The 23,094-nt window shown below is 42.2% G+C and overlaps 1 protein-coding gene across 1 annotated transcript in view; it reads left to right on the plus strand.

The window, feature by feature from the left end:
• Nucleotides 1–23,094, plus strand: part of LOC306784210 (dolichyl-diphosphooligosaccharide--protein glycosyltransferase subunit TUSC3-like) — a 49,586-nt gene that overhangs the window by 10,824 nt on the left and 15,668 nt on the right. Inside the window, exons 2-6 of the mRNA XM_079278081.1 lie at nucleotides 5,485–5,654; nucleotides 10,841–10,958; nucleotides 14,000–14,140; nucleotides 15,736–15,876; nucleotides 16,112–16,201. Of these exons, the coding sequence (XP_079134207.1) occupies nucleotides 5,485–5,654; nucleotides 10,841–10,958; nucleotides 14,000–14,140; nucleotides 15,736–15,876; nucleotides 16,112–16,201 (660 nt within the window). The remainder of the gene's footprint in view (nucleotides 1–5,484; nucleotides 5,655–10,840; nucleotides 10,959–13,999; nucleotides 14,141–15,735; nucleotides 15,877–16,111; nucleotides 16,202–23,094) is intronic.

A 23,094-nucleotide genomic window follows, 5' to 3' on the forward strand; every position in this document is an offset into this window, starting at 1 on the left:
TAAACCATTAGACCACCCACAGCTGACCCGGGCTTTCAAAATCACTAAGCAAGCTGAATATGCTATTTGGACTCTTTGTGCCGGAATCAATTGATCACATAACACAACACGCATGTTTGAAGCTGAACACTTTGCATGAACGACCTTGAGTAACAACATTTCTTTCTTTCAGAGGAAGAGGGAGAGTGAGCTGGAGTAAAGATAATAAGGCACGGGGAGACTTAATGGCACCGTGTCCCCTACATCGGGGTGAATCACTCATGTGTCGGGGAGATGGAGGAGCCCACGTATTGGCTCTGTGTTCTTTTCAGAATTCAAGAGAATGGCTCTTTGCTGCAGCCAACACAACTCTAGGGCTCCATTTATGTTATCTCCACTCGGTTTTTCTTAAACATTCCTTCTGGTTTTCAAGCAGGTAAATAGATTTGTCTTTCTATCTGAAGTTGCTTTTGATTGTTTTGTTCCTTTGCTGTTACCAAGGGCAGAAAAGTTCAACGCCGGTTGCTCTCGGTGCTTTCTAAAGTGTGATTGTTTTTGTTTTGACCTGAATTAGAAAAATTGCTCTTGAAAGTCAACTACCTTTGGAGCATTTCTTAATATTTCTTCCTCTGGGTCTAAAGGCAGTTAATCACATCAATGCGTGCTCACTGAACCACCCTTGTGAAGCAGAGACATGGCCTACCTAACGTTGCCTATACCTGCCTGGTGCCTGGCAGGTATACCAAGGGTACCACAGATTTTTGGGGTACCACAGATTTTTGCCATCCAGAAAAAAAATCATCTGACACAGTACCTCTCTGCCGTGCATAGATTGTCCTGCCCAATCCCTCAGGGGATTTGAATTAGCATTTTTTTTTTTTTTTATAAATCCTGTGATGCAATTTTTTTTTAAATCAAATTTTCACCTGATGTTGACTGCTGTAAGCTTTTCTGAAATCACCCCAACGAATGTAAAACCTCGAGCAAACTAATTTACACACAGATTTGTTTTGCCTTGCATTTTGCCAGACAAGCTTACGCTCCCTTTATCACATGCTCATGCTACTAAAAAGGGAAAAAACAAAGTAAGGAAACCTTTATGCTGTGGGTGTTGGGATCATTACAGATTACAAATGTAATGTTGATGCTTGTCCGGTTAACTGTCACGCGCTAATATCGTCATTGGCCAGTCGGCACCGGGGGAAACTAGCATCAACTCATTGTTGACATGATTTCTTTTTTTTTTACCAATTTGCGCCCACGATCATGTTTAGCCGTGTATTACTGCCCTAATATTAAATATTGTAAGGCATATACGATCGCAAACCTGAAACCAATAACACGAGCTGCGTGTCAGTCAGAGCTCTGTCGCCATATTCTGCTGTTTTAATGTCGACTATCTTCAATTACTGTGTCCCTTTGCTTTCTGCTTCTCTATTTGTCTCTCTCTCTTACTTCTTACTTGCCCAGGTTTCTCCTCCTTTATTCATCCTTCCTCACCATCTGTTTTTTTTTTCATTTACTTTCTTCTCCTCCCTCCATCCTTCCATCCCTTTGCTTCATTTTGACTATAGTGATTCATTTTGACTATAGTGACCATATGCTCCCCGAGTGCTCAAGTTGACTCGCTATTGTTTTTTTTACAGTAGGACTGGCCCTGTGTGTCCATCCCCAGTTTTTTTTTATTAGGATGCCTTCATAACAAAATCAACCTGCGCTGATGCTCCGTAACCCAATTGGAGCTCTGTGCTTCCCCAGAGAAATGATATCTGCAAAGACGGGGAAAAGCTAAATAAAGGGGAAAGAAGGGGTGAGCAGAGGTCAAGTAGAGTGAATAAACAATCACCCGTTGCATTCTACTGCTGCTCTGTGGCTGATGGAATGTACGTAGGTTTAAATGACTGGGTTTAGTTAGACCACTTCATAAAGTGTTTGTTAAAATATCACACATGTTTCTCCTTCCTCCACAACAGGCCTTACAGATGGAAATAACCAATAAAAGTCAAAAACAGAAAACCCACTAGCGATCAGCAACTCTAGCTTGTAAAAAAAAAAGCTGTCATTTTATGTTACAACATGATCTAGAAGCTCAGAATGGCCTCCAGTGCAGACAATTTGAAGGACTTAATTTAGTTTGTGGTCTTAATTAAATTGTCTTATAATGTGATGAATGGGGGGAATTTAACGTAGCCACCCACAACCAAACCCTATTGTGTTTTAATCGCTTCCACAGCTTTAACATTAGTCTTATTACGCCTCCTAAATGCCATTTAAACCGTCTAAAGAAAGTTAACTTGATGAAACTCGCACACACCCAAAACCAACAATGACAAAATACTTAACAGGCACCCTAAGGGAAAGGGAATGACAGAAGATTTAAAATGTCATGGGGGGGGGGCTGGAATCTGTAAGCAAAAAGAAAAGAGGCATATTCTATAAGTATGACGGAGGGAGACAACCTCTGGCGCTAATGGGGGAAAGATAAAAAAAAAATCAAATCACTAGAGGGTGACAGGTGGGAAGACGCGTGGACAAAGGCGGGGGGGGGGGGGGAATGCGTTTATTCAAATAATTGTTATTGGGAAGATAAGCTGACAAATTTTCAGCTCTATTTTTACATTTTCTGTAAAAAACTGTATTGCAATATATCGTGTCGTGACGTGCTTGCCAATACGCAGCCCTAGCGTGCACGTGTGCAAGTATTCTTCGTCTTAGATCAGCACAGAAAGTCACAAAGGCATCAAAAGGACTAGAAATGAACGTGCAATACGTTTTTTGTACTTCTTTGTGGTGTGTGTGTACTTCTCTGAGAGCGAGAGAGGTTGAGAGATGAGTCTTTGTTCCTTGTTACACCAAGCCAATTTCCAGTAATCCCCCTTTCAATGGAGAATTGGAGGACGTGTAGGAGCATGATGGCCAAAGCCGAGGCCCATTCACTCACAACAGACCTCTGGTTAGACCGCTCAAATACTGTTGGCTTTTCATGGGGATGGTTCGCAGATCAAACCTGTGGTGGAGGAAAACTCTCCCCATCTAGTAACTACAAGACTATACGGGATGCTGAGCGTTACTACCGCAATCAACTATTTGCTATAAAGATTTAGTGGAGTTATGTCTACCTGAGGAGACAATGAAGTCTCCTCCTCCTCGCTTTGTTGACATCGCCGGGCCCGCCCCTCATTTAGTGCATGTCCGTGCATGGTGCGTCAGCTCTGCAAATAAGTTTGGCTTTTGTGTCTGTGTAGACGTTTCACACTCGATTGTGATGTGTCAGGAAGCCTAATGTGTGTGTGTGTGTGCTCCGGCTCTAATGCAGGTCAGCTTTTAAAGGACTTCGTTGACTAATTCGTTGACCAGAGTCCGCTTGATTGAACAACTGGCCGGCTGATAAACGAACCGTCTTCTTTCGTAACCTCTTGCCGTGTGGTCATCAGTGCATGAGTCACTTCTGCCTTACACTCCATGTGTCATCTCCCTGTCTCTCTTATTTTCACTCTCCTCATCATTTCTTTCCCTCTATCTGCTCGTATCAGTTTCTATTTCTTTTTTTCCTTTCACTCTCCTCGGAGTGCTTTTTTCCTCTTCTCATCATCTCCTCTCAGTCTGAGGATGCTCTGCCAGCGAGAATGTTTCTCTTAAAAAGTATTTTTCATTCGCTCAGCCTTTCATTCTTCGTTTAGCGATGATATGCGGTTCTCAGGTTCTCAGTGACTTGCGAGAAATGTGGAAAGGACACTGAGTTCCTGAAAAGACACCCAACAGGAAAATCATGAGAAAAGAACAGAGATCTGCAGAGACCAGAGTTCAGTGCTAATGATAGTCTGCTGCATACCGTGTGTGTGTGTGGTGGGGGGGGGGGGGGTTTATGACATACATAGAGGGAGCAACAGAAAATCAGATGGATGAAGCAGGATATCTGCACACCATTTCTGCATCTTATTCTCACACACCTACACACACACACCCGAGATGTGATTCATAGTAGGGCCCTCTATGCTCAGCGGGGTAGAGAAGACATGCTTTTAATGGTCCTAGGCTGTTTGGAGTGCTCATGTATTGTACATGTTTGTGTGTGTGGCTCACGTCAAGTAGGGAGCCACAACACTGATGTGTGGGAGTCACTTGAAGGGCTAACATAAGGTGTTTAAATAGCTCTGTGCATGCATTGCTCCTTAGGAGTGTTTTTATCATTTGTGTCTAGATACAGACGATAGTGATCAGTGTGAGCTCTCCAATAGCGGTCATTAACTCCAACAAAGAGTGAGCTGTTATTTGAGACGGTCTTTTATTTCCACTTCCCTCTGTTTTAAGAAGTCAGATTTAAATTCAAAGTTTTCTTTTTGTTCTTTAATGTTTGCTGGTGATGCAAAATTCAACCTGTTTTTCGTGTTCATTCAGCACTAGATTAAAGGACGAATCAGATGGAGACGTAACACCTGTCAGTAGTATGCAGTAAGTCATTCGTATCAATGGCACATACCATTATTACACGTACTGTACTTACTTAAACAGTCATAGAAGCAGCTCTTTGGCTGGTTACTGTACATTTAACATGGAAATGTATTGTGAGTACATTGAAGACTACTTTAAACTGTGAATGCAGAGAGTTATTTAACAATATGTTACGAGTAGTGACATTTACAACCGGCCCTTTGTGGGCGACCGTGATGCTGATGTGGCCCGGAGTGAAAATGAGTTTGAGACCTCTGATTTAGCAGATACAGTACGGCTCCTGGCTGGTCGTTGGATGTTTTGAATGTCAGACTTTAGGAGACGTTGCCCGTTTTTAAACCAAGGTGATATCAGCGGATGCTACCAATGGGTCATTTTATACGACTGTACCAGAATGTCTTTGCAGTTTCTTTATACAGGCTTGGTCCCGCTATGACAGGAGCGGTGGTGGAAGAAGTATTGATATCTTTTACCAAAGAAGTAAAAGAAGCAGTACCACAGTATATACTCTGAATTCAAGTAGCAGTACAAAAGTATTGGCATCAAAATCGACAAAGTATCAAAAGTAAAAGTATGTGTGTGTGTGTATATATATATATATTTATTTTGTACTACTAATGCATTAATGTATAAGCATGATACATTATTATATAACATTTACACACTATTAAATAGAAATCTTACAATGCATCCTATTTTATATGGTTTGTATAATTTGTTGGATAAATGTACTGGAGTAAAAAGTATTATATGTACTTGCAGTTAAGTGTAAAGTAGCATACAAAGAAGAATACTCATTACAGTACAAGTAGCTCCAGAATGCACTGAAGTGCAGTGCTTGAGTAAATGCACTTCCCATCCCATCCGGTTGCAGTTCTATTCTGCAACTGGATGGAAGAGTTTTTAACATTTTAAATAATTCAAACGCCTTTATTTTGAATCTGCTGTCGCTTAGTGTTGTTGGACGCACTGGGATAGGGTTTCTGTTTGAATCTGAAAACCCTAATGTGGATTGAATGTCCTCGCTGCCCTTTTCCTTGTCTGTCTGTTCAGAACATGCTGTCGGAGAAGGTTGACCAGATGATGGAGTGGTCCTCTCGGCGTTCGGTCGTCCGGATGAACGGGGACAAATTCCGTCGCTTCGTCAAGGCCCCACCCAGGAACTACTCTGTCATCGTCATGTTCACTGCCCTGCAGCCTCAAAGGCAGTGTTCTGTCTGCAGGTATGCGCGCGCACACACACACACACACACACACACACACACACACACACACACACACACACACACACACACACTCGACCCGGCGCACCTTGTTTAGGCCGTGATCTGCATGGCTCCTCCTACCTTTACATCCTCTGTAGTTTCTCAGTGCTCTGAAGTTCACGTACAGTGGAAGAGTCTGTGAGCTCTCAAGTCACACATACACAAAACGCGTACACAAAAGCATAAAATGTAGTAGAACTAATCTGATAATGTATGTACCCTTCTTCCACATGCACATATAGATGTATAAACCTTGGGGAAACACAGAAAACAACATTACATAACGTAAACCTGTGGATCACGTTGACGTTTGGATCAAAGGGACTCCAGCTGGCTGTATTACCAAAGGGTATGAATAAATTCAACAGAACAAGGCCAACAAGACCAAAACCCTTAAGTTTATTGGATTCTTTTGGAGCAGGACACCCTTAAGCAAGCTTATTTGATTTCTATTTACAAAACCAGACTTGAATCATGTTTGCAGCAGAAATGCAATGGCGCGGGGTCAGGGACTAGCCCAAAAATGCTAATACAAGATTAGTGGTTTGATTTAATCTTTTAGTCTAAAGTTTAAATAAATTCCAATTTGAACCCAACAGCTTCCTAGACCAGGGATTCCCAAAGTGGGGTGCGCGCACCCCTGGGGGTGCGCGAGCTGCCTCTAGGGGGTGCGCGAGAGGAAAAGTGTAATGGCGGTCTGATGGTGTAATAATATTAAATATAAAAAAAAATGTAATTTTAATTTAAAAACTGTCAGGTGGGACATCTGAAGCTATCAGTCGTAAAAGAGGAGAGGGGCAGAGAGAGAGAGAGAGAGGAATCGGAGGCGAGGGGAACGGAGAGGTGCGTTGGGGAGAGACGGGAGAAGAAATCAAGCCAGAGTCAGAGGAAGATGAGACAGAGGAGACCGAAAAGGAGGAAGGGATAGCACAGACAAATCGGGAGCACATCGGCCCATCGCGGAGTCAAGGTGAAAAAAGAGGAAACGAGAGTGAGCATCAGACTGGGAAAAAAAGAGGAAATATGATGAAAAGTATCTGTGTCTGGGCTTCACTTGGATTGGCAATGCAGATTCCCCAAAGCCACAGTGCGTGGTGTGCAGTGAGGTTCTGGCTAACAGTCTGAAGCTCTTATTTATGTCGCCACCTGAACACCAAGCATGCCAGTGCAAGTCAAAAGCCCCTTACATATTTTAATATCGAAATTGGAGGAGTTACAAAACAGCCAAAAACAACTGGAGTCTCATTCATGTGTTGGGTCTATAAATGACGCACTACGGGCTTCATATCTGGTTACAGAATAGCGAGAAAGGGGCTACCGCACACAATCGCCGAAGACGTGAGCTTGCCAGCTGCCAGAGAGATGGTGGAATGTATGATTGGGGAGAAAGAAGCAAAAAAGATGTGCATGATCCCGGTGTCCAACAACACTGTGTCGCGCCGCATCGATGCTTTGTCCGAAGACATCCTCGCTACATTAGTCGGTCATGAATTGTAAATTAAATGTGATAATCTGCCTCTGAGCCTGTGCGTGTGTGCTCACATCCGTATTGCTCTTTAAAAGTGACGCCTTGTGTCACTGAAAGTTATTGAAACTTTGTTGCAGTGTTTCAGGGCGTTTTCACACCTTCAGTTCGTTTGCTTTGTTGCAGTTGCTCCTTTGTTCGGTTTGTGTTCACACTGCAACATTTAACAGCGGACTAAATCTTGTAAACAAATGCCACGCGCGAGCAAACTGTTCTCTCATTGGTCCGATTCGTATGCGGCTATGAAGGCTTAAAAGGCTCTGTTGCTTTTTTTTTTTTTTTTTTAAGGGGGGGGGTGCGTGAACCCGGTCGGGATGTAGAAGGGGGTGCGTGGTCCTGAAAGCTACTTTGGAGTCGAGGTTTTCTGCGATCATCATGTCTCAAATACTGGATTCATGCTATTACCAAGACGACTGCAGCATGATGAGCAAGAGTAAACACAGGAGTACATCTATTTTTTTTTTTATTCAGATGTACTCATGTATTTATTATAGACATTGCTGTATATGATCATATGCATACTACCTCATACACGGGTGAAAATATACAGAGCCCCCTATTTGGATTGCACACAGCATGCACACAGAGGAAACCAAAGTTGTTATTTTTGTAAAGCTTTTCTCGGGGTAATGTGAATTGCAGTCAGCGTTTTTATATTTTATGTTTCTGGCTTGCTGTGATTGTTTTTCATTGCATTTTTACTGTTTTCCTTGTTGCACTCACATTTATGCCCTCGTTTGGTGCTTTGTTACTGTAAATGGACAGAGTTGCAACTAAAGGCGGCGGGTGGTCTGCAGATTTTTCTTGTATTATCCCACAAATCAGTTCCTCTAATTTCATTATTGCTTTGTATTATTACTTCGTAAACCCAGGTTTGAGTTGTTTATTCCTGAATCAAAAAATAGACTAATGTGGAAACCAGGCTTGCCTAATTGTTCATCACATTGGCATGCGTGGTATAAATCCTGCAGTCTGGTCTCGAGTAATGTTTGAATGCCCCCCCCTCCCCCCATCTTTGTGTCCGGCTCTCTCTTTTTGTGCCTCCTCGCCAGCAACAGCCGTGGCCGGAAGCATTATGTCCTAAAGTCAGTCCGTCCATCCATCCGCTCCAGTCTCGTGAACGTGATATCTCAGCAACGCCATGCTTTTAAATTCAAATTTCCTTTCTTGGTACAATAATAATAATAATAATTACATACACGACACACACGCGTTCCTGGTTCATCTATTTATCTCCGAAGCAATTTCTCTCCCTCGTAACAAAAAACTATCCTTATTTATATAAAACCCATTCTCATTCTCCCTTATTCCTTTGTTTAATTCAGCTTGTTTGATTCTCTCTCTCTCTGTCTCTCTGTCTCTGAGAGGAAGAGTTAGAGTAACGGATGGATGTTAGACGGTGACCTGAGTGTCTGCGTTAATTAAGAGGACGTTCGGGCAGTGAAAAGACAGCTAATCACTGAGGTCCTCAGACCCACATCACTCTTCAGCTTTGTCCCAGTTCCATAGCGCGTAGTTTTTCTAACTCGCCAATTTGTAAGCATATCGATGGCCAGTATTTTGACACATGGCTTTGAAATGGTCACGTCACGTCACGTGACCACAAGGGGTGCAGAAAAAGACGTCAGCACCAGAACAGAGACTCAGAGGGGACTCACCCCTTATCTAAGAATATAAATAGTTTTAGACTCGATAAAAACAGGCTTCTCTTTAACCGGAAGGTAGCTACTCTACATATGTCTTTACTTACTCGTTTATAGGTTCATTTTAGCAGGTTTCTGTGGGGCCAAGATGTGTTCACCAGTGTGATGCTGGATCATTGTTTCTTAGTAACTGCTCACGAGAAAACTAGAGTTACTGTAGCTTTAAGGGATAGGAACCTAGGTACAGTTTAGAGTTACTGTAGCTTTAAGGGATAGGAACATAGGTACAGTTTAGAGTTACTGTAGCTTCATGGGACAGGAACCTAGGTACAGTTTAGAGTTACTGTAGCTTCATGGGACAGGAACCTAGGTACAGTTTAGAGTTACTGTAGCTTTAAGGGATAGGAACCTAGGTACAGTTTAGAGTTACTGTAGCTTCATGGGACAGGAACCTAGGTACAGTTTAGAGTTACTGTAGCTTCATGGGACAGGAACCTAGGTACAGTTTAGAGTTACTGTATCTTTATGGGATATGAACCTAGGTACAGTTTAGGTGCCTTGGCTGTCTTTACCAGAGTGGGTTCTCTTTGTTTTTTTAAAAGGCAAATAAAAAGAAGCAGTCTTTACTTCTCCCTTTGCTTGTTTAATTATTCACTTTTTGGAAATATATATTTCACCGTAGCAGAGGAAGTGCATCCACCCCTGTATTCAGTGCAGATGGTAATAAACATCTGCCCTGGTGTGACAGATGAGGAGACTTTGTTTTAGATGAACTGGTTGGTTGTCATGCTCACATTGATAAGATGGGACACAAATTAACAAATGGAAAACTTTTAACATCACGTTGTCTTTTAGAGCGTTTTCCCATTCAACACAAAGTTCAAGTTTGGGATCCCGTAGAGACCGGTGGGGTTTGGGAAACACACTCTTAGAGCAAAAGTGAAATGTATTACTGATTGAAATGCAGATTAAGGATACAGGTGAGGGCCGTACGGCTGTTGAGCTAATTTGCATGTATAAATGAAGTTTGAAAATGAATAGTATAATGTTTAAAGTTACAAATCTTTTATGCCCTTTGAATAATTGGATAATGTTTAACAAGAAAACTAATCCGGATAATGTTTTTACATCACTGCTGTAAAACATGATTGAAGTGTCTTATGCTGAAAGACGCAAAACAACTTAACATCTTACATTCTCACAATATATATATATATATTAATTTTTTTATTTTTTTATTTTGCTTTATTAATTTATTGTTTTTTTTCCATGACGATAACATTTCCTAATAAAATGAAAAACCCCTGCAACCAAAAAAAAAAGTCTTTCATCAGTTGTCAGAAGGTAAATAAAGAACAAAGAAATAAATAACATGGACTCTTATGACATTTAAAACCATATCTCAGTGACACGTTGACAACTCCAGCAAATTGGTGTTCACAGATAAGATAGGGAAGAGAGACGAGCCCCACTCTACTCACTGCTGGCCTGATTTTCAACTTCATCTCCGCTGACTTTTTGAGACGGTAGACACTTCAAAGAGACGTAACATTAGCCCGAAAGATAACAATGTAACACCGCCGCACATAACACATCCTGACAGACAATTTCCTAACTAATTAAAGCCAGCACACGAGACAGTTGATGCAAGACACTATGTCAAAGTGAACTTTAGCAGATGGAAGGAGACATGTATCTAATGTCAGAGACGAGGGAAGGAAGGAGCTAATAGAAAAGGGAGACGGCCTCTTGGCATTTCCGTGTTTATCTTGTCATGTAGGAGGATAAGGGCGCGGACTGGATTGACCATGGCTGGTAAAAAAAACATAACGCCTTCATTGGGCTACGTTTGAACATAATAGAAATAAAATGACAAATGAGGTTTGTGGAAGTGTACACTTTCTGTTTCTTACTCCTGTTTCTTACTCCTTACACTTCTTTGTTCCTCATTCCTGCTCTCTCTCTCTCTCTTAAAGGCAGGCGAACGAGGAGTACCAGGTCCTGGCAAACTCGTGGCGTTACTCATCTGCGTTTTCCAACAAGCTCTTCTTCACGGTCGTGGACTACGATGAGGGAGCGGATGTTTTCCAACAGGTAAGTCATTTATCACTTCCCAATGTATTTACCGAAAGCCACTGCAAGTTGAGACTTGTGTCCTTCCCTTTTCACCCTCCATCCCCTCCTCGCCCCACTCGCTTGCACACTACGCCCCCCTTTTGTTGTCTAACGTTACGCCGGTCCCTCATCATCACCCACCCCCATTGCTTTAATGAAACACGTTCACACAGCAGTGTGGAAGCCACTGAAAACACCACTGTCCCTTGTCGCTTGTTGTTTAAAATCTGCTGGCTTGTTATTTTTGTTTGTGTTTATCTGACGAAGCTACAAGACCGAGAAAAAACATATTTGACACCAAAGGCTAATTACTGTGGGTAGAGGATTCTTTTTGTCATTGGATTTACCCGACTGCTGCAGCAAACCGTAGGTAGTAAAACTCCATATGTTGGATGAAGAAAGAATTTAAAGAGAAAACTCACTGTGAAATGTGGCGTCTCTCTCCTCCTTCACCAATCCCCCCCCCCCCCCTCCTCCTTCGCACTGTGGTCCACTAGTGTCGGACAGTGACAGTTTGCGGCCGGCAGTCCCTTCCTTTTTTTTATATACCCACAAACAAACAAGCATACAAAAAGGGAATTTAATGCTTAAAACTCAAAATATACACACCACTCGCAAGCAGAGTCTTTGAAGAGCAATGTGTGTTATATAGGGAGCTGCTTCCATTCCACACACACAAGAAAATATCCCATCATGTTCTGTTCTGCTTTTTTTTTACCTCGTCTTTTGACTTTTGTTCGTGCAAACACTAAAAAAGGCCCAGTAAACTGCATTTAATGGTTTGAAAGAATTGGTCCAAAATTTCAAATCTGGTTCATTTATTGTTATTCGCTTCTTATTTATACTTATTTTTGTAGTTTTATTCTACTTTACCATGAACTAGAATGTATTAATTGTATTGGACTGTAGATGTGGTCCACTGTGAGGAACATGATTGATGACTGAATTGAAACACATCTACAATAATTATAATACGACTATTGCTTTAAACGGGGTTAAATATCCTGAGAAATCATTAAAGAAATCATTTTATTGTTTAACTTTCGATCCAGTGACACAGATTACAGACTCTGCTGTGCGGTGACGTTGATGGTCTACAGGAGATTCTGACACTTGTCAATCTGTGGATATACAAGTAGGTTGTGTTCTAGCTGTAAAACCAAAATGCAGACAACGGCTGGGCTCTGCCACAAAACCGAGGGACAAAGACAAGAAATAAATGCTTTTTTTTACTACCAAACTTTGTTCCTCAGTGTTTTTCTTCTGGTGTGACTTCTATGATATCAGAAATGTTAAGATACGTTAAAAGATCTTCAACACCAGCGAATGGCTGCTGTCTGCAAGCACTTTTTTACCAAAATACAGGAAAAAAGATAGAAAATACAGAGGTAAATTCCCAGTTGTCCCTTTTATCCTACACTCTATACTCTTAGAGCTTTAAATAGCTGTGCTTAGTTAGAAATAGCCTTGTTTTGCTTCTTTTCCTTTTATCTTGATTTATTTTAGACCAAGGAACCCAATGAAGGCAGCACGAACACATTGTACCACATGGTCCTTTAAACACATTTCTTTTTCTTCTTCCTACTTCAGAGTTTGCTGGCCATTTTTCCCTTTTATTGATTTAATTATTAAATCTTTCCCTCTGACTTTCTTGCAAAAAGGCTTTCTGCTTTTCACAATTCTGTCCACTTATGTTCTTGTCATGAGAAAGAAAAAGAACAGTGAAGTTTAACAGAAAGTGAATTACATTCCCAGCCTCTTTCTCTTTCCTCTTAGTGTTTGCATGTGTGTTAGCATGAATGCACACTTTTGTATTTTAATTCATGCACATATATACATGTATGTTTGTTTACATGTTCTCACATTTACATGCATATCCTTTTCTCTTCTCGTTTCCATCATTTTCTCCTCCTCTCCATTTTGTCCTGGGAACAACGGAGGAGTGAACTAGTTGACTTTATCATTGTTGATCGTTGCAGGGAGTCCTGGGATTTGGAGTTAAACCGAATAGAAAGATGGAGGGAGGGAGAGTGGAAGGAAGAGAAAGTTCTACTAGTTGTCTTTATTTAGCTGGGACGCAATACTTATATCTTCCTACAAATACAGTTGCATAGCGCCGCCATGTAGCCGGTCAGACATTGGTCGGTGTTTTAAACAACTGAATAACTCTGCATGATAATACATCATTTGCATCACATTATAATTCATAGATATGTGTGCATCCCTCATTTTTAGTTGTAGATCCCTACTTTGGCCATCACTCACTCACTCACTCACTCACTCACGTGTGTGTGTGTGTGTGTGTGTGTGTGTGTGTGTGTGTGTGTGTGTGTGTGTGTGTGTGTGTGTGTGTGTGTGTGTGTGTGTGTGTGTGTGTGTGTGTGTGTGTGTGTGTGTGTGTGTGTGTGTGTGTGTGTGTGTGTGTGTGTGTGTGTGTGTGTGTGTGTGTTGGGTCGAGGTTCGTAATGGCACACTGCTGGAATCCATACTGTGTCAATATTTCTGTCACAACTGTGACGGACTATTCATTGGATTGTTAGCCGGCTGCTGAATGTTCTGAAAATGCAAATATGACTGTTAGGCCGGCAGCAAAAGAATTGCATCATTCCAAGCGCAAAGTAATACATACATACAAACAGCTGTTTAATGCGCTAATCGGAATGTAAACAAATAATCTAAATAAAAATGAAGTTCTTACACACTGGCACTACTTATATAGACAAGTAGCAAGTCCAGAAAATAACAGGCACTCTTAACTAAAAGACATGTTCTGACATTCACTCTCTTATATTTAACAAAGCAGGTCATATTTGGAGTAAATCAAAGAAACTTAATTATAAAAAAGGGCCTCAGCCAAGGAGGCATTACCAAAAGAGGGTGAAAACCTTGAGCCATACGATGATAATGAGTCTCGAGGTGAACCTGCGACACAAGCTAAGATATGGTGAGCGATGATGTGCTGCTTTCAGAGATAACATTAACTTGACGTGCCCCGCCCTCGTTTCCCTCTTTCCCTCCAGTTGAACATGAACAGTGCTCCAACCTTCATGCATTTCCCGGCTAAGGGGAAGCCCAAGAGGGCCGATACGTTTGACCTGCAAAGGATCGGCTTTGCTTCCGAGCAGCTGGCCAAGTGGATTGCAGACCGCACAGATGTTCAGGTACCACGCACACATTCACGCAGGCATCATTTGCAGGAAACGCGCACTCATTTGCCAAAACATGCACGGTTGGTACACACAACCCCAATATAGTGAACATGAACCACGGCCCGATGGCCACACAAGTTACTCTGTGGCCCCCTGAGGCCACCAAGTGTTTATCAGTTCTTTCTTGGGAATGAGACTCCATCTATGTATGTAGGTGTATAATCAATATGTACTGTATATGTCTAGATGTATCTGGGCATGTATATTCATCTGCATCCATTATAGAGACTAAAAGTGACTTAATGTGTGTGCTGTCATGTTATTGTTACAGCTTACTGACCAGTCCTCAGTCCATACATACAGAGTTTTGCTTTATTACTTTTATTCACTGCTGTATTGCTAATCGTCTACATTTCTTCGGCTCAAATAATACAAAGAATTTGAAAAAGCCATCCCCAGGGTTTCCACTAGTGTACGTCAATCCTGGCAACTCAGTTGACTCCGACGCCGGGCCCCAGTATCAGGGATTTAATCAAATATATATGTTTCTTTTAAACTAAAATGCTTTATACAAGTAGCAAACTTATTCAAGGAATAATTATATTCAATAGTTAAGCTCTAAAAGGGAAATTCAACAAATTAAGAAAATTCCAGAGTTGTGTTTTCTTGTGCAATAGTGCATTCTGCATAAATATGTACACTGCTTATACAAATCAGTTATAATATTGATCCTTGACAGTTCCCCTGACTGTCAAGGATCAATATTTAAAAAAAATAAATAAATTAAAAGTTTAAATAACACAAATAGATAAAGTCTGTTGCACCTCAAATGGACTGCATCAGATTCTTAAAGGTAGCACCAAGTTTAAACATCAAAGTCTGTTTGGCCTTGGGGAGTGCTGCTGCAATGCTAAATCTTTGGGAGTACTGTTCCAAAGGGGCAAACCCATTAGTGCTTTTCTGTGTGTGTGTGTGTGTACCAAACAGGAAGGTCTGAAGGCACCCTTGGTCTTAGTGAGGGCAGATGCAATGTTGAGCATGTCATAGGAACTCTGTGTATCACAGGAGGGCGTTGGATGCTTAAGTTGCTGCCACCTGAGGGTATTTATTCTACTTGTGTGCGACTTTTGGAGACACCCCGGCCACTGCCAGAGTCAGAGATGACGGGGAAACATTGGAGATGCATCTTTACGTGTCTCACGGTCTCGTATGTTCTCATACACACATACCAAGTCTCAGGCTGCTGACTCGTACAGTATGTATGTGAAGTTTTTATTCAATAACACGAAGCAGCAGCAGATGGTATCCACACATTTTCATCTGTGACACAATCGGTGTTGGTGACACACATATGTTCTGTCTATCGGACCATTTTACTCTTGCATTTATTTGTCAGTGTACTTTTACTATCATTATTTTATAACTTCTTATATACCCTGCATATGAAACAGCATGAAAACATGAATGAAGGATGTTTATTCAACAATCTCCGCTGCATTGAGATAATCAAATATAAGTATAGATTTATACAATCTGACAGTGATATATACAGTGACTGAAGGAATGTAAAATTGATTTGCTCCTCGTCTCTCTCGCCGTCCCTCCAGATCCGTGTCTTCCGTCCTCCTAATTATTCAGGCACGATCGCTTTGGCTCTGCTGGTGTCACTGGTTGGAGGTCTGTTGTATCTGAGGAGGAACAACTTGGAATTCATATACAACAAGACTGGATGGGCTATGGCTGCACTGGTATGATGCACAAATACACACACGCGCACAAACACAATGGGTTTTAAGTGGGCTGCAAGTTTAGTGAAACCAATTGAGTGGAGGAACTTTCTGCCTGTTCTAACAACACTTACATTTTCATGTCTCAGTACGTGAAGAATCAGGATGTTACAAGCTTTTCCATGCTTAATTCTCACACTGTCTGTCTTTGCTCTCTCTCTCTGTCTCTCTCTCTCTCTCTCTCTCTGTCTGATAGTGTGTAGTTTTTGCGATGACATCCGGCCAGATGTGGAATCACATCAGAGGTCCTCCCTACGCCCACAAAAACCCCCAGAATGGACAAGTGGTATGAGTCGCATCCTTCTATCACTTTATTTTCTCTCATTCCTTCTTTCTGTCCTCCCGTCTTTGTTGTCCTCTCCCCTTCCATTCTTTCCTTGGTTGCTGAGTTCCTTTCTTCTTTCTTGCGTTCTATCATTTTTTTTCTTCTTTTCAATTGCTTTGTGTGTTTTCAGCAAAAACAACATTGAAAGGGTTAACGTTGATCTGTTTTACAGTGTGGTGAGTGAGGCTGTATGAGATCAACCGTAGGAATATCTGTAAGGCTGTAAGACACACACACACTGGACCAGTGTGTTACTGGACAGCTGGGAGCAGTCATTGTGTGTTAATATCACCTTATAGAAATGTCAGAGTCATCTAGAGAGAGAGAGAGTTTTTTTTCGGTCTTTCACTCTTTCTTTCTTCTTGCCTTTCTTTCTCTCTGTCTTTCTCTCTTCTGGTCATTTAGGTTTGCTCGCTCACGTGTGAAATTGAAACAACAATATGAGAAAAAGAGGGAAGGGGATGGGACGAGTGAGAGAGGGATAGAGTAGATAGAGGTATCGAGTGAAGTTTTGCCATAAAGAAACGTGTGCATTTGCACACACACACACACACACACACACACACTCAAACAAAGCCTTCCACAGTGAGTGATGCGTGGGTCGTATGAAAAGTCAAGTCAGCTCCTGCAGAGACTGAAAAGGATTGGTATTCCCTGTAGCCAGCACACATACACAAACACACAACAGAGTCAAAAGAAAAGCATCACAACCCCCCCCCCCCCCCCCCCTTCTCCCATCCTCTGTTCCATACGGCATGTTCCCCCTCTCTTGTTCTGTGTACAGGGCACTCTATTTTTCAGGCTCTGCTGGCTCTCTGTCATTTTTCAGCCTGTTTGACAACAAATAGGTTACACCCTCATCCTATGTAGCTCCCAGCCTTCACCCCATCTCTCTCATCCCCTGTTATTTCCCTCTCTCACTCTCTCTCCACTCTCTTTGTCACCTCTTTGCTTCTGAACCACTTTTATTCTGCCAGGAGGACCATCTACAGGCTGGAGATAGAAATTCTGACTACTGTAATTTCCGGACTATAGAGTGCACCTATATATAGGCCGCGCCTGCTAATTTTTAAAAGAAAAAAGAAATTGTACATAAATAAGCCGCACTTGTCTATAAGCCGCAGGTGTCCCCGTTGAAACATGAGATATTAACGCGGCAAGGTGTTACATCCACAGCTTTTGTTGTCTTTTTGCAGCGAGTCAGTTCTTCATGCTGCCGTCTCCAGCGTCTCACCATCGATTCATTGATTCCGAGCGTACGTGCAGCAGCTCTATTTCCTTCTTCGACAGCCAGACGGATCGCTTTTAACTTTAAAGCCGCATCATATGCATTTCTTCGTGTCTTTTCCATGACGAGGGTGCGTGCACGAAGCGCAAAATGGGTGATCTGAAACGTAACGGGAGACACCTGGGCCAGTGCTCCAGGATAAAGCTCCGCCTTCCTGGCAACATGGGTCTCTCTCCTATCACCCCGTGGAGGAGCGAGGACGGCTTGCGCCAAGCACCATTTGTCGCTGGATAATTTGTTATGAAACAGCGACAAATGGTGTTTGGCGCGAGCCGTCCTCGCTCCTCCACGGGGTGATAGGAGAGAGACCCATGTTGCCAGGAAGGCGGAGCTTAATCTCCGGGTTCCTGCCGTTAAAGGGACACACACACACACACACCAGGAACATGGCAGGGATCCGTCACACCCATGAAAATCCATCAATTAGCCGCATCGTTGTAAAAGCCGCAGTCTCAAAGCGTGTGAAAAAAATGGCGGCTTATATGCCGGAAATTACGGTACTTAAATCCTAATTGATTTTTAAAAGAGGCATCATTTGTTTTGTCTTTGACTGTTGTCACGTCATACAAATACACAAAGAAGACCGATCACACTCTTCAGACTACATCTGAGAAAGTCCTGCACCTTCTTTCATCAATCTGCTCTCCAGTTTCCTTCCCACTGCTTCCCCTTCTTTTCTTTGCCCTCCCTTCTTCCACTCGCTTTCACACCTCTGTCTGTCTTCATTCCATGCTATAGTCTTCATAAGAATGAAGTGCATGCCGCCTCTCTTCTTCTTGGCTTAGTGTGAGCTGAGCAGAGCGATGAGAGCACCATTAAAGCTGTTGACACAGTGAAGCGTCGAGACAGCATTTTAGATAAAGACAGAGAATGAACCCCCTAACTGTGGGGAGCAAAACCCATCTTCATCTGAGGACTTTGGGAGGCGTTTGGGACTTTAAAAAACCGCAAAAGACATTTCTCAAATATATGAAAAGAGTGTGTCCAAAGTATAACCACAATTTGTCACATTATTTAAGACAATTCTGAAAGACACTGCATGCTAAAGTCTTGATGAAAAGTGATTTGTTATCTTAGTGGCTTGCCTCAAACATACCCTGAGCCTCTTTCAAGTACCTTCCAGGAATCCTATTACTGATGTCATTGCTTATTTGAATATTTTAACTCTATTTACGTGTCTCGCTTTCAGAAGATCTAAGTCACTTAGGTGTGGATCCAGGCTGATTATGCTAATAAACAGCGGACACTTTAGCTTTCTCTATTTGCAGAACAGACAGCAAAACTTAAAACCTGAGAAATATTATGGTTTAATGACTATTAGCAATGATATCAACAATACAAGACATTGTTGGGCTGTCTTGGCTGACACGTCTCTTCAGTGTCGCGTGGAGGTGTGCTACAGCAGACCGGGGTGGTGGTTCCTAATTTTAAAACGATCAGGGTGTCACACGGCTCAGCCTCCCCGAGAAAGTTTATTCCACGGTGCCGAAAAGGAGGCTCCGACCAATTGTCGAACCTCAGATACAGGAGGAGCAATGCGTATTCTGTCCTGGCCGTGGAACAGTGGAGCGGCTCTTTACCCTCGCAAGTCTGTTGGATGGGTCATGGAGAGTTTGCCCATCCAGTCTACATGTGTATTGTGGACTTGGAGACCTTGGGTACCTGGGTTGTTGCTGCCGGCCATACTGTCCTTGTATGAGAGCTGTGTCCGGATACTGGGCACAAAGACGAGCACATTTTCCGTGCGTGTTGGCCTCCGCCAGGTTTGTCCCTTGTCTCGGGGTCGAGCCGCTGCTCCTCCGCGTCGAAAGGAGCCAGCTGACGTGGTTCAGGCATCTGATCAGAATGCCTCCTGGACGCTTCCCTTGAGAGGTTTTCCAATTATGTCCAACTAGTAAGACCCGGAACATGCTGGAGAGATTACATATCTCGTCTGGCCTGGGAACACCTCGGGGTTCCCCAGGAGGAGCTGGAAAGCGCTGCTGGGAAGAGGGGCGTCCGGAACACCCTCCCAAGCCTGCTGCCCCCGGATAAGCGGAAGCTAATGAACGGAACTTCTTTTTTTTTTTTATTAATATTATATTTCATTAAACTGAGAGAGATGCATATTACATTTAAAATGTGTGCATATTTTAAGATCATACAAACTCTTTTCACAATTTTTTGTAAGACGTATCCTCCCATATGCTTTATTTGGTACACTTCTACAGTCTAAAAGAAATCCAATACATTCATACATTTCCAAAAATGTCACAAAAACGTTATGACATTATGAGTTTGTAAAGATAGATGTTATTGCAAAGCTGTTGTATTGGATTGCATTGGATTGTACTAGACCACTGAGTGTATGTGAACCTATTATGGGAAATTATAGTATGCAAACCCATTGAGGGCTATTATGCTATAACTTCCTGTTAAGCCCCCTACAGGCCCGTCCTCCCGAACCTTAATCATTCCTCTTCAGCAGCAGTAGCCTCATTGATAACCCCATTGACTTACATGCTTTAACCCAACCACATTTTCTTCATCTTGAAGGGCAGGTTTCTATTTTGCAGCCACTCAACCAAAGTAGCTGCAGAGATGGCCTCTTTGGATCTTTGTGTAAATGGCCGTCATACCTGTCTTGTGTCCTTCCTCCCTTCACCTTTTCTTCCACCTTCGTCCTCCCTCCTATGCTTTAAATCCTTCTTTTTCCCTCTCCGCCCTTCAACAGTGAATAGCTTGAACTGGGCAGATGATATTGAATAGATACCAGCCTTATCTTTGCTGTTCTACTTCCATCCTCTTTTCAGGTTACTTCCTCTCACCTCGCTCTCTAATCTCCCACTCTCCTCTCTCTCTCTCTCCCACTCTCCTCCTCCTCTCTCTCTCTCTCTCCCCAAACACTGTAATTCCTTTAAAATGATGAGCGAGCGAGGCCAGGTAGACTATATTGAAAGGATTTGTCAACTGATGAATGGTACGACGAAGCAGATGAAATTGTCGTGAGCTGTGCAGCCAAGAAAATACTGCTAGCTCGTTTTTGCTCAAACACTTCCGCACACACACACACACACACAAAAAATGGGAGATAGATACAGTTGTGCTTTGACAAAATGCGTGTGCTCGTACACATACGCACACGGGCCAAGCCTACATACACGATAACTACATCCATGTGCACACAATTAAGCCAAACTCCTACATATGACTAACCCAAAATACTACAAACACAGTCATATACACAACAAATCAAACAATTCAAAGTCACACACACGGCTGAAAAGCTTTTTAAAAGAAGGGAGAGGAGGTTTAAGGAAAAAACAAAAGAAAGTCAGGGGAAGAAAGTAAAGGTTACGAGTTTTCTCATGATAAAAGTTTTAATCGAAACAAACTGTCTCAGCCTAAAAGGAAGGACATCTTAAGGAAGCAAATGGTACTTTTTACATTTTAAAGCCAGCGTTTCCTCTTTTGGTTTTTACTATGACCAACCACTTACTTATTTCCACACTATTGACTGATGACATTATCATATTTCCAGCTGATTTCACATGATTTGGTTGATGGATTTTGGCGGCTGTTGGTAGCAGCCCTCTCTACATTATTGCTGATCTTTCAGATAAAAACAAAAACCCATCCTTTGGTCAAAGTTGACCGTGATGATTCATAACGGAGCAGCAGCAGCTCATGAATGTATTTTCGGCCCTAAACCATCCAGTGCTTTAAAAACTAACACTAGTATTTCAAAATCAATTATTTGACACACTGGAAGCCGGTGTAAAGATCCAAGTAGATCCAAGTCCAGGAGAGTGGATCACACCACTCTCCTGGTCAGCAGAGTCAGCTGCTGCTGTCGAAACAAGTTCAAGTCCTCCAGAGACTGAAGCACTTTGATTCTATCTGCTGAAAGCAGTGCTTACGATTCCTTCAAATCACAAAACACGCCATACAACCGAGTATAGCTTTCTATGTGTATTCTTCCCGTCAAATAAGTTGTACATTGAAAAGAACACATTTTTGGAATGAAATCGTGCAACATTTCCGAGCTTAACTTCCCTTGAAAACGTTTCTGAAAATTGTCAATCCTTTGCAACCCGAAGAATCCAACGATGGATTTGTTTAATGCACCAAGCTGGTGGCTGTATGTACACAGTACACAGATACTGTGATACACTATGTACACAGATGTCATACATCTGTGTGTTTGTATAACTATGGTAAGATTCACTTTAGCGAATCCACTGCTGTTCCACTGAAATGTTTTTGTTTTTCTTTCAATGGAAAGAAAAACAGGTTTTAAATGCTTTTAATTGACTCCTGGGTAATTAAACTGAACTCTCCATGGACTGTGCAAACATTGAACTGCATAAACAGTGAGTATATAATGAGATTTTAAAGCATCACCTGAATCCCTGAAATCGACCATATTTGTTTAGATGAAGGGTTCAGTGAACCTGCCCATAGTCCCTCTGCTGTACCGGATGAATCCCCCCCCCCCCCCCATGCTCTCCAGTGTGGTTAGTTAGACATTTAATCGTTGTGTTGCAGCTCTTTTCACTAAGATATATTGAACTTGTACTGCTCCCTATATATACAGAGAATCATTTCCCCACTGTGGGACCAATAAAGGAATGTTTCTTCTTCTTCTTCTTAATACCGAGAACCAGCCATCAATCATAAATAATGAATTTCCTTTTCGTCCACTCTAAAATTATCTCCAAATCCTTTTTTCAACACTTTCAGTCGACTCGTGACGTCGCTCTATCACGCATCAGTTTTAGTGTTGTGCAAACAGTCATTCTCTCCTCTGGTTTTCACTTTCTCTTGCTCTCGTTCTACGTCGTAGGTATTCAGCCGGCACTCTTACCCAGAGTACCTTGCAAGGTTCACTTCCTCCATCGCCTATCATTGTAACCAACACACACACACTCGTACCGATCCTCTGTTTGTATAAATGACGCACATGTCTCCACTCCATCTCTCTTCCTCTCTGTTACGTACTCTTCCTCCTCTCTGCTCCTCTCTGCTTTGTTGATTTTTCATTTATCCCGCTTCCTGTCTGAGTGCCTCCTGACCTTTTTACCAAACAAAACACACTCACACACACACACTATACCCACACATATACATGATACAGGATGGAAAAGGATGAATATAGCTATTTATAAAGGTTATCTGCCCCACAGCTATTAACAGCTAACACTACAGCAGTCTGTTTTTAGCGATAGCATGGTCAAGAGAAGAAGGGACAAGGTATGCTCATATACTTTGTGTTATCAGCGTCACCATAACTCGGCAATAATGCCAACTGTTACATATTTATTGGTACTTAACATTCTTGTCACGTATGTTTTCCGTGACATGTAGCACACTAGGATGTGACTCATTGAAGGAATCGTTGACGGCCACTTGTGAAAGCCTGTTCTCAAGCTCATTTTAATACAACAATAAACATGTGGGATGCCTATGGCCCTCCTCTGTGTGTGTATGCGTGCGTATATGCAAATGAATATGACACGCCTGCATTGGTGCAGACACCTAATGTGCTTCAAAGTCTGACAAATGGGCTGTCTCATGCAGGTCTTAT

This window comes from Melanostigma gelatinosum (assembly GCF_949748355.1).
Source record: "Melanostigma gelatinosum genome assembly, chromosome: 11".
Lineage (NCBI taxonomy): Eukaryota > Metazoa > Chordata > Actinopteri > Perciformes > Zoarcidae > Melanostigma > Melanostigma gelatinosum.